Genomic DNA, 12,032 nt, shown 5'->3' with positions numbered 1-12,032 from the left:
TAAAACACGGCACGAATACTGGCTCTTCCATGGCGTGACAGTCCCATGGATCGAACACAGTCCAGGTCATACACGGGTGGCACTGATCTGGCTCCCGTCCATACGACACCATCCTGCTAACACACGGGTGGCACCAGTCTGGCTCCCGTCCATGTCAGCAAAAATACTGGCCTCTTCACACGAGACACTGGCCTGGCCTCAAGTGAACGAGACGCAAAAATGTGGGAATGGACCAAATGGTCGGCCAATTGGTGACACCACGTCTGGAGTGACTCAGTTTGGGGAGGAGATTCGGACACGAGGGGATCTACTTATGGCCCAGGAGCAGTTTTACGGAGCAGCAGGAGGTTACATTGCAGGTTTGGGCTTCCACTGGAGGAACCCATGGTCATCCAGAGGCACTTTGTTCGTGAACAGATCATTGCTGATGACATCTTGCTAGAGTTCTGTTCGACGGAGGACAGTATGGTGGACCTCTTCACGAAGTCGCTCTCTCAGGATTTGCTCGAGCGGCACCCCAGCTCCTAGTGGTTGGTTTCACAGCCAGGAGCTGAGAGGGATTGTTAGAAGTCATCTCCTGTCTATTTGTATACACCAGGGCCTTTGTTGTGGGTGTGCCCGCCCTTATCAGGTGTTTTATCATTTTTCCTCACTCCCCGTATTTTTCCCCTATTTTTTTCCATTTTTCCAGTGGTTGGGAGGGTTGCCAGAGGATGCCAGGAGCACTCCAGTGCTGGCCGACTGCATGTTTCTCAGTCGTGGGCTACTGGACTGCTGGCCAACTGTACTTGTTCAGTCGTGGGCACTTTTCTGCTGGCCGATTGCGTTTATGCAGTCGTGGGCATTTTTCAGCAGTCGTGGGCACTTCCTATGCTGGCCGACTGCTCTCCCAGGGGCATATATATAGGCCCGCAGCCCCATACCATATTTGTATCATTTCTCGGGATCTTCTTGTGTATATCAGAGCAGAGTTACACGCCTACATCTCTCTCTTGTGCTGTTTTTCTGCCTGCGTTTTTGTTCTTGTGTTCCCAGATCTGGTCATCATCTCCGCTGCGTATTCTGACAGCAGCGTGGTACAGCAGCCACTTTGGCAAGGGCCCACCAAAAAAGCTAAGCACTTCAAAACATAACGTGAAACATACCATTTTGCCCCTGCTGTATCATCTTTCTGCTTTCTGGTCAACTTATTAAGCTTGACTGGGTCCATGGGAGATACAAATAGTCCATCTTGAAGTTTTCCATCTTTCCGCCAAATGGTATCAGGCATCCCCTTTGTGATCTTCATGATGCCAGTAGGGTTTCTTGTTTGTGCACTAAAGGTTTTAGACATAGGTAGTCCCGTCTCAGGAGACCACGTGAGTCCATAACTGGTTGACCTGGAAAAAAGCCACCTGAACCTTGAATGGTATACATAATAATTTGCAAAAAGTGATCAGGAATAAACCTAGATATGTAAAGAATCAAGTGTTCAAGAGACAAAGCACATGATGAAGGAGAGACCTGGAGCTGCTGCCACTGACAAGTTGAAAACCCTTGACTGCAGGTTTTTTAGAGAGATTTTCTTCCTCTTCTAACCCATCCGGTTTTTCCTGCATTCCTTTTTGCATGCTTACTACACTGCATCCATAGGAGGGGGGAGAAAAAGTGAAGCCCATTAGTCACACTTGACTTGAAGCAGCAAGCATGTTAGGAATACTGTAAACCGAACGAGGCAGTTTGGTGTAAATTTCAGAGTTATCAATCAAAACATAAAGACGTGAATGCAACGGCAGCCAATGCAAACACATGAAAACGATTTTTTGTTTGCAAATGTAAACGTAAAAAAATGCCACATCAACACAAAAACTGACTTTTTTAAGATGTGAACAGATAAAAACACCACACCATGCCATCAAAACATGCCATGTCAGTAAATGCATACCTCAAATGAGCTCAACCTTATAATGAATGTATGAAAACGGCTTGCCAATGGGCATTTGTAAGCATTTAGTAGCCATTGTGATTTAATATGGGAAAAACATCATTAAAACGTGAAAACTTCATAAAAACACAAAAATGTGTTTTTATCAATATAAACGGAGTTCTCATGCAATTATGGTTAGTTTCATTAGTAACAGAAATTCTTTATGGTAGACGTAAACCTCAACCAAAATTTAGTGAAATATAAGTCTCTACATCATCATCGGTCAGGTAACACCACTGCAAGTTCGACCCCTAAATGGCACAAATATAGTCAGCCACTTGTACTGCAAACTTTTATTGGGACTAACTTGATCCATTTTTTAGTATTTACTACAGCCTTGTAATATCAACTTGCTGGTGAGGCAAGTTTTTGAATATGGGTATCATTTCTAGAGACATTTGATGACACTGTCTTGGAAAGGCCAAATGATCAGTGCAGCATATCACTTTCCAATACTACTCTTTCCCACTTGCCCGATCACGGACTAATTGCTTTACTCATATGAGAATGAGGCATAACGATAAAGCTTTGGCTAACAATACCTCAAAATGCTCTCTGTGCAGTCCAGACCAGGAACTCAGCAGTAAACTTGCCTTCTGTTCCACTTTTGGAGGTACCTTCACTTAAAAAAGCAGCACTGAGGTTCCTCCTTGCTTAATACTATTTTCTGGGTGTAAAAGGATGCTAGGAGCTGGAAAAGGCTGGATTCCTGCCCTTACCCGGTGTGTGCTCAACCCAAGAAATGAAAAACGTTGTGACACGCACATAAGCGTCTCCTCCAGGCTCATCGTGCAGTTTTGAAGAAGCCGCCTCCTTGGACAGCTCCTCCAACGTCCTCGGACAATCCTTCGTAATGTTCTAGGTGGAGTCACTTGAGAAACATTGACCAGCCAATCGCTTCACTCGGAACAACTCCTCAGAGAGTCGTGTCTACAACACTCCCCCACTAGAACTGTTAATATCCTTCATGGCCTTAACAGCTCTCTCATTAGGAATCTCCTTGCACTTTTGCTGCTAGACTTTCTATCACCATTTGGCCACCCAAATGGTTCACTCTTGCTTTCACACTATGTACATATTGGATTGGTGTCCATGGCTTATGGAATATGCCTATGCAGGTGATTGACACGTGTCATGCTGTATAGTTGGATATGATATTCCGCTGGGACTTGATGTTATCATGCCCGGAATATCTGGAGAACTTGGCTTTCCGCTGGGACTTGTGCCTTTGTGTACATGCCCGGAAACGCCTGGAGGACTTGGCTTTCCGCTGGGACTTGTGCCTTTGTGTACATGCCCGGAAACGCCTGGAGGATTGGCTTTCCACTGGGTTTGGTATTGCATATACTTGCCTGGAAACGCCTGGTCTTATATGGTTTCATGAACGGAAATTGCTCATGCCAATGCTGCATTGCATAGCATCTTTATGTGCTTGCCTGCAAATGAAATTGCATGCTGTTTTCATGCCTGCATGACCTATGTGTAGTTCCGGGTAAGGGGACGCCCGCCCGTGAACCATGCGTGTGAAACTGTCTGCTGACATGGTTGTGGGGCATGTGAACAGGTGGTAAGTATTTCCCGATCTAGGCTCAAATTGCAACCCGTGTACAAAGCGGGATTACAAATGTATCCTGGTCATACCTTACACCAACTAATCGCAGCCGCCACCGCCACCAAGCAATTGGAACTCAAATTGAGTCAATCCAATAAGGCTAAACCCTCATTTCAAGGCAAAGAGAGGGCTGTCCAAAACCTGCAAAATGATGGACAGCCACCTAAAAGGGACCAAAACCAAGCCAAATCAGGTCCAAAAGCTGAAAATAAGTTTGCTAAAAAGCGCCCTTATAAGCCGGCAAACTTTGGTCTTAGTGCTGAGAAGAAGGAGCAATATATGCGTGAAGGCAAATGCTTTACTTGTGGCAGCACTGAGCACATGGCACGAGCATGCCCAAATAGGAAGAACAAAGCTGAAAATGCTAATGTACCGAAGCCTAATGTGCATATGGTTCCGGATGTGCAGGGCAACACTTCACATGATAGCAAAGATAGGGTTGTATGCAAAGCTTGGGGACAACTCAAAGATCAGCCCGCTTTGTTCATGTTTGATGATTGTGCATCAGAGAATTTCATATCCACTCAGATGGCAACTGCTTTGGGTATTGAAGTGGAGGACATGGGTCCTCAAATTGAAGCAGGGGCTGCCTTTGTTGGTAGAGAAGTGCAGGTCATGCCTATTTTTGGCAAGTTGCGCATACACATTCAAGGCTATGTGGATCATGAGGATTTTCTTGTGGCGCCTTTGAATGGCTGTGATGTATTGCTTGGAAAGCCTTGGCATACACGTATTGATCCGTGCAAGGCTTACAAGACTAACAGGATCACCTTCATACATAAAGGCCGAGAATATGTAATTGATGCTGGTGAAGAGGGTGATACCATTCCCCTTGTATCTCATGTACAAATTAAGAAAGTAATGAAAAAGAGTGTTTTTGCGTACTTGATTTTTGTACGAGATCATATTGAGAAAACTAATGTACATGTAAACACTCTTTGTAATGATAGGCTGAAATTTTTGCAAGAGCACAATGATTGTTTTGCTGATGAGTTACCAAATGAGTTACCACCTGTACGACCGGAAGATCATCGCATTGATCTTGTGCCGGATAGCTCACCACCTAATAGGCTAGCCTATCGTGTAAGTGCATCCCAAAAAGAGGAGATCATGAAGCAAGTGAATGAGCTTCTTGAGAAGGGTTTGGTTCAGCCAAGCTCTTCCCCATACTGTTCACCCGTCCTCTTGGTTCAAAAGAAGGATGGATCCTTTCGTATGTGTGTGGATTATAGAGCTTTGAATAAGCTTACCATCAAGAATCGGTTTCCGATTCCATGCATAGACGACATCCTTGACAAGTTGGATGGATCGGCATGCTTTAGCCGAATTGATCTCAAGAGTGGATATCATCAAGTGCGTGTAGTCCCTCAGGATGTACACAAAACTGCTTTCAGGACAGCATTTGGGCTTTATGAGTATCTTGTTATGCCTTTTGGTCTTACAAATGCCCCGGCTACATTCAATAGAATGATGGATCGCATATTCCGTGGGTACAGGAAATTTACAGGTGTCTTCTTTGATGACATCCTAGTCTTCTCGAAGACCGAAGAAGAGCATAAAGCTCATTTGGCTATTGTTTTTGAAGAGCTCCATAAGCATAAACTCTTCATAAATGCAAAGAAGAGTGAGTTCTTCTTGTCAGAGATACATTATCTTGGGCATATTGTGTCCAAAAATGGAGTGCGGATGGATCCTGCAAAGATTGATGCAATTCGGAATTGGCCCGAATTGAGTTCGGTGCATGAGATCCGCAGTTTTCTTGGATTATGCTCTTACTACCGCAGGTTCATTCGGCACTTTGCATGGATTGCTTCTCCTTTACATGATTTGACAAAGAAGAAGGCCGTGTTCAAATGGACTAATGTAGAGAGAGATGCATTCCTCAAATTGAAAGATGCAACTACTCATGGTCCAGTGTTGATCGTTCCAGATTTGCAAAAGCCTTTTTGTGTGGAATGTGATGCATCTGGAAATTGCATAGGGGCTGTCCTTAATCAAGAGGGACATGCCGTGGCTTATAAGAGTCGTAGATTGCATGATGCAGAGCTATCTCTTGGCATTTATGAGAAAGAGCTCTTGGCTGTAATTCATGCACTTACTATATGGAAACATTACCTTCTTGGGGCTGATTTCACTGTGAAGACAGATCACCAGAGTTTGAGATATTTTCTTACTCAAACTAAATTGTCAGAGAAGCATATGAGGATGGCCAATTTCCTCTCTATGTTTCATTTTCAGATCTTGCACACCCCGGAAAAGAAGAATGTAGTGGCCGATGCATTGTCACGAAAGCCGTATGTAGCAGCTATCTCGGTTGCCTCTCATGGGGACTTGTCTACCATGCGTGATTTGTATCATACGGATGCTGACTTTGCCACTATTTGGGCTGATTTGATGGCTGGTCATGCACATGCCTCATATGTGATCAAAGAGGGTTATCTCATGAAAGATAATTGCCTATGTGTGGTCTCTGACATGAGGCAAAAGGTTTTGGATGAGTGCCATGCTCCTCCATATGCTGGTCATAGAGGCATAATGCCTACTACGCACATGATTGAGCGGTATTTCTTTTGGCCAGGTATGCGGAAGGACATAGAGGCACATGTACGTGCATGTATCACCTGTCAAAAGGTCAAATTTGATAGGCAAAAGGCACCAGGTTTGCTTCAGCCATTGCCTATTCCCACGCAGCCATGGGAAAGTATTACAATGGATTTCATTATGGACTTGCCACGTACCCAACAGGGTAATGATGCAATTTGGACAATTGTGGACAGGTTTAGCAAGCAAGCTCATTTCTTGCCGGTCAAAAAGACCATCAAAGCTGAGCATATGGTTAAAATATATCTTGCACAAGGGCTGCAAATTCAGCCGTGTTGGATCTCTTGAAATGTTATGTGGCGGATCAGAAGTCTTCTTGGGAGAAGTACTTACCGCTTGTGGAATTTGCATACAACAACACGGTGCATGCATCTACGGGAAAGGCCCCGTTTGAGATTGTTTATGGTAAGGTGGTTTTGCCACCCATCCTTCGCACAAAGGATGAGATATTTGCAGCTGATGAGTATGTAAGAGACTTGGATATTGCTTTTGCTCAGGTGCGGACAGCCATTGCAAGGTCACAAGACAAGCATAAAAAGGCTGCCGACAAGCATAGAAGGCAATTGGATGTTAAAGAGAATGATTGGGTACTGCTGAAATTTGAGAAAGCAAGACTTGCAAAGAGGCCTGGCAAAGAGGGTGCATATCCTAAGCTTGCAACCAGGTACTATGGACCTTTTCGAGTGATCGAGAAGATCAATGAAGTGGCTTTCAGATTGGCATTACCTAGTCATTGGCACATACACAATGCTTTTCATGTGAGTCTCCTTCGAAAGTATGTAGGGCCGGAGCCCAGTGAAATGGTCATTGAGGATCCACCACAAGTGGATGAGCTTGAGGAGATCTTGCAACCAGAGCAGATTGTGTATCACAAGGAATGCAAGCTTGCTGCAGGCAAAGTTGTGAGGCGTTACCTTGTGAAGTTTAAGAACTATCTTCCCATTGATGCTAAATGGGTAGATGAAGAGTTCTTCAAAGATTGCCCGCATGTGCTTCAGACATATTTGGATGCATTTCAGTTGCGGACAACTGTTTAGAAGCGGGGGGGAATGTCACCATTTGGCCACCCAAATGGTTCACTCTTGCTTTCACACTATGTACATATTGGATTGGTGTCCATGGCTTATGGAATATGCCTATGCAGGTGATTGACACGTGTCATGCTGTATAGTTGGATATGATATTCCGCTGGAACTTGATGTTATCATGCCCGGAATATCTGGAGAACTTGGCTTTCCGCTGGGACTTGTGCCTTTGTGTACATGCCCGGAAACGCCTGGAGGACTTGGCTTTCCGCTGGGACTTGTGCCTTTGTGTACATGCCCGGAAACGCCTGGAGGATTGGCTTTCCACTGGGTCTGGTATTGCATATACTTGCCTGGAAACGCCTGGTCTTATATGGTTTCATGAACGGAAATTGCTCATGCCAATGCTGCATTGCATAGCATCTTTATGTGCTTGCCTGCAAATGAAATTGCATGCTGTTTTCATGCCTGCATGACCTATGTGTAGTTTCGGGTAAGGGGACGCCCGCCCGTGAACCATGCGTGTGAAACTGTCTGCTGACATGGTTGTGTGGCATGTGAACAGGTGGTAAGTATTTCCCGATCTAGGCTCAAATAGCCCTTAGGACTTAGCCAATATTTATAAGTGAGTGCGTTCCCATTTCATTAAAGTTTGGGCGCCCAAAAGTCACTTATAAATTATGACCTCTTCCAAGTTCACACTCACTGAAGTCCCGAGGCGGACAAGACTCAATGTTCAGGACCTGATCCTCCCCTTTTACTCATAAATGGGCATCTCCCCATGTCCCTTCACCTGATTGGACCCCAATTCACTTACTTATTAAGAGAAATTCGTGTTTTCTCTTCATGAGGATTTTTGGAGGCTGAAAACTCTGTTTTTCCACCATTTCTCTCCATTTCCAAGCTCTCCATAGCCATACCCAACTTGCTAGGGTGTTTTCCAAGCCTCCAAGAGTGTTTCCAAGTGCTAATCACTCTCCTACTCACTCCCAATGACTGAAATTCAGCAAAACAGCTCTCAGTTTTGCTGTAATTTCTGGTCTTTTTGCTGAAAACCCTAATTTCAGCCTTCCTTTCTCAAGTTGAACCATAGGGGAAGCTTTCCCAAGGTTCCCTTCATCCTCTTGAAGACTTTTGTCGCGAAGGATTGCGGCAAATCGAAGATATCAACACTTCTAAAGCTTCCAACGCGAAGGCTTCCGCTTGCAACAACTTCTATGAAGACTGGTAAGCTAATTGGACAATGTGTTGTCATTACTTACTCAGTAGAAGGGCAGGACTCCTTGTTTAGCCGCCCTGTGTAGTATTTCTCTTGTCCTATGTGCTCTTGAAGATGTTGCTACCTTGCTTGGTAGAACATAGAGCCAATGGTAGAGAATATGGGCACTGAAGTCAGGCCGGGCATCAAGGCAGCTCCTTGGTGATCTACATCGACATACCATTGTTTTCTAAATGCTGAATTTCATATGCATTGGCATGGAGGATTTGGCAATGGATGCCCGTGAAGCTATGTATTGAATTTCTCCAATAGTAATACAATTTACTCAAGGGAGGGGTCGGCCGTTCCGGCTCATTGTGTGCCTCTTGTCAATTCAGCAATTTACTTCTTGTATTTGAGCAAGTGTCCTTCAAATCTTAGTGTATTTAAGTGTATTGATTAGCATTGTGTTCAACCAAGTTACACTTTCTCCTCAATCCCAGGCGTCAGACTCTCCCACATCTCCAGGATCATAGCAAGACAAACCACATTCAAAAGTTCATGGGAGCTATGTGCACGAACATCTGCCCTACATACAGGGACGGTTTCAAACCATCCAGAAAACCCTCAACTTGCTCCGACTGTTCAGTACTTGGAAGCATGAGTAGAAGCTTCCAAAAATGTGCCAAGTAGTTGATTACCTGCTCACCCTGCTTCCGGACAAAGCGCTCCCATTTCCACTTTAGCTTGTGGTAATAGTCCATAGGAACAAATCGCTTCAAGACCGCCTTGCGGAAATCATCCCAGCAAGAAACAAAGTGGTCTAGGGACCTTCAAGATCAGCACAAGCAAAGCGTGTTTTCATCATGAGGGAGTGAGATCATGGAATCTTCGTCTCTTCAACTCCCATTGGACTCTCTTGGCGTCACCGAGTCCCCGACTGACTGCGATTACGTTACACTTTGCATAAGGATTTCCCGCGTCTGGCCATGATTTTGTATTGATACTTCATACTTAACAGAAGTCTCTTTCTTGCCCGAAAAAATATAACATAAGAGGCACTCTTTTGCTCTAGACCAATGTTTTCGTTCAGTAGAAGTCAGCAGTGTTGTTGCAATAATCTAAGAATAATTTCTGCAACCCTAGAGCAAAATTTCTTACCTCAACTCAGAAGTCTGCTGCAAATGTGTCTTCATGGACCTGACAAAAAGCTTTGCCATCTCTTCTTCATCGTCATCATCGATGTCACTGCTGGCGTCGTCATCATCGTTACCACCATCACCACTATCTTCCTCATTGCTAAAAACAACATTCTCTTCAAAATAGCCTTTTGCAGCTTCATGGTTATCCTCTCTAGTGTCATCTTGCTCATTGCTGATGTCTTCATCTTTTACATGCCTAGAAGCTGCCTTTCCACCTGATGCTTCAGCTTGAACTGTCTGGTTTATAGTAGCCTTCCCTCCAATACCTGCATAGAACCTATCAAATCTGTCTTCTTCGCATTCTTGTGTTTCCAGTTCAACTGCCTCCCTTTCCTTAAGACTTCCACGAAGTGAGCTACCACCCTGTCCTTCACTCCTGCTCACCCTTTGTTCAGACTCTCCATGGTGAGCAATTCCGTGGTCTCTCCCATCTCCCTCCCTTGGAGCTGCTGCCATGCCTAATTGCAACTGCGACATAAGGCTTTTACTTTCTTGAACTCCATTTGGAATGCTTGCATCTTTACATTCAGTGGCATCCACCTTAGCGAGCCTAACTTGATCCTCAAGCTCTGTGTCTTCATAATCTTGGTAGGTGTCTTCAAAAAGCTTCCGATTAATTTCATCTCTCTTCTTCTTGTCCTTCTTATTTGATTGAGCCTTCCTGCCCTTAGTGCTCACATTAGAAGCTACAGCCTGCACATGTTTCCCTGAAGCCACTTCATCGGTAACCCGAGAAACATTCCCTGTAAGAACTTCAACCCCATTCACTTCCATGGCATTCAAAGCTTGAGCTGTTTTATCCTCCGATTGTATAGGTGACACTAAGCTTTGGCTTGCTTGAACTTGATTTGCAAATCCTGTGCCCTTATGATCATTAATATGTGCAGGAGATACACCAGCTGATGCATTACGCTCTTGATCATCACCAATTTGGTCCAACTTAGGGTCTGTGACTTCAGAGACCACTGCACTGTTTTCAGTCTCTTCAAAAAGCTTCCCATTAGTTCCTTCTCTCTTCTTTGCACTTTTCTTTTTGCTAGATTGCACTTTCTTACCCTTAATGCTAGCCCTACGAACCTCTGCCACCATAATCCTCTCTGAAGAAACCTCATAGCTAACCCTGGAAACATTTCCTGTAGCATTTTCATCCGACACAGTCTTCTCTGCAGCAACCTCAATGCTATCCCTAGAAACATTTTCTGTGAAAACTTCAGCCGACACAGACTTTTCCGAAGAAGAAACCCCATTCCTAATCCTAGCAACGTTGCCTGGGGTAGCTTCCTCAATAGTATCATTCCCAGTAGAAACTTCATCCAAACCATTGTCTGCAACATATGTAGAGTTCTGCAGTGCTGCAACGGTAGATTCGATCTCATCTACTTTCTTCTTGACAGATGGTGTTCCTTTAACTTTCTTCTTGGCATCTGATGGCGCTACCTTCAGAGTTGAGCTTCGCAGTCTGCTCTCCCTTGCGATGCTTGAAAGGGGGGTATCAAAGTCATGATTTTCTGTTGCAATTCCCTGGTTACCTTGCGTCTTGGCCGTTCCATCGTCGATCGCCTTCTGGTCTTCTTCGTCTTCATCGTCAGAGGAGACATGGGTGGGAGCGGCAGGAAGAGCAGGCTTTTTGCGGGAGGACAATGGTGCAGGGGGTCTGGGAGAAGGCTTCACGCTGCTAGGAGTGGTCGGTGGTTGCGTGAAGCGGCCCTTCCTGGGTCTAAGCTCCATGGTTTAGCACCAACGAAACGCAGCAGGGTTTAACCTACAAATTGTTTGTTAGGAAAGACCTATTTACTTCAATTAAAAAAAATGCCTGGGCCCAACGTTGCAAACAAAAAAAATAAATAAAATTAAAATAATAAAAAGTTTCCAAGTAAAAATTAGCATGCTTTGTCAAAACAAGAGTTGCACTGCAAGTGATCAACCATATCTGTTCTCTCTCTTTCAACCATACCTCTTCTCTAAAAAGAAGGGAAAGAGCCCACCCAAGGAGAAAACTGAAAGGAGTGGTTTGCTATCTGTTCTCTCTCTTTCAACAATCCATTTTGAATTCGACAATTGTATCGCTTGTGAGGTATGCTTTCGGGTATGTCCAATCAATCTGCCTGTTGTTGATTGGAAACAGCCCACACAAGGAGAAAAGTGAAAGGAGTGGTTTGCAACAGTAAAGGTGACAAAGCTTCTATGGAGAACATGATCAAATGCCACTTGAAATGAGCTTGGGACTTCAACAAGCTTCCGGTACAATGGATGCACATCCAGACCACGGTGAGTCGTGATGCAAGTCAAATTACTACGAGTTTCTCATAACTCATCATGATGTGAGCTTGTAGATTTCAACCTTATTATAGTGGCAAGGTCTACGAGGGAGAGAGAGAGAGAGAGAGAGTTCTTTTAATTCAGTTTCGGATAGGTAAAGTCCACCTTT

General features: G+C 44.5%; 1 protein-coding gene across 1 annotated transcript in view; it reads right to left on the bottom strand.

Annotated features, from left to right (window-relative positions):
* Nucleotides 1-11,376, bottom strand: part of LOC147635356 (uncharacterized) — a 31,590-nt gene extending 20,214 nt beyond the window's left edge. Inside the window, exons 1-3 of the mRNA XM_086802600.1 lie at nt 9,564-11,376; nt 1,504-1,620; nt 1,146-1,379 (exon numbers count right to left, since the gene is read on the bottom strand). Of these exons, the coding sequence (XP_086658726.1) occupies nt 1,146-1,379; nt 1,504-1,620; nt 9,564-11,332 (2,120 nt within the window). The 5' untranslated portion in view covers nt 11,333-11,376. The remainder of the gene's footprint in view (nt 1-1,145; nt 1,380-1,503; nt 1,621-9,563) is intronic.
* Nucleotides 11,377-12,032: the final 656 nt, after the last annotated feature.

Source organism: Cibotium barometz, chromosome 9 (assembly GCF_041138505.1).
Source record: "Cibotium barometz isolate CiBa-2024 chromosome 9, ASM4113850v1, whole genome shotgun sequence".
Classification (NCBI taxonomy): domain Eukaryota; kingdom Viridiplantae; phylum Streptophyta; class Polypodiopsida; order Cyatheales; family Cibotiaceae; genus Cibotium; species Cibotium barometz.
The sequence above is the reverse complement of the archived record's forward strand: the minus strand, read 5'-3'. Positions and strand labels throughout refer to the sequence as shown.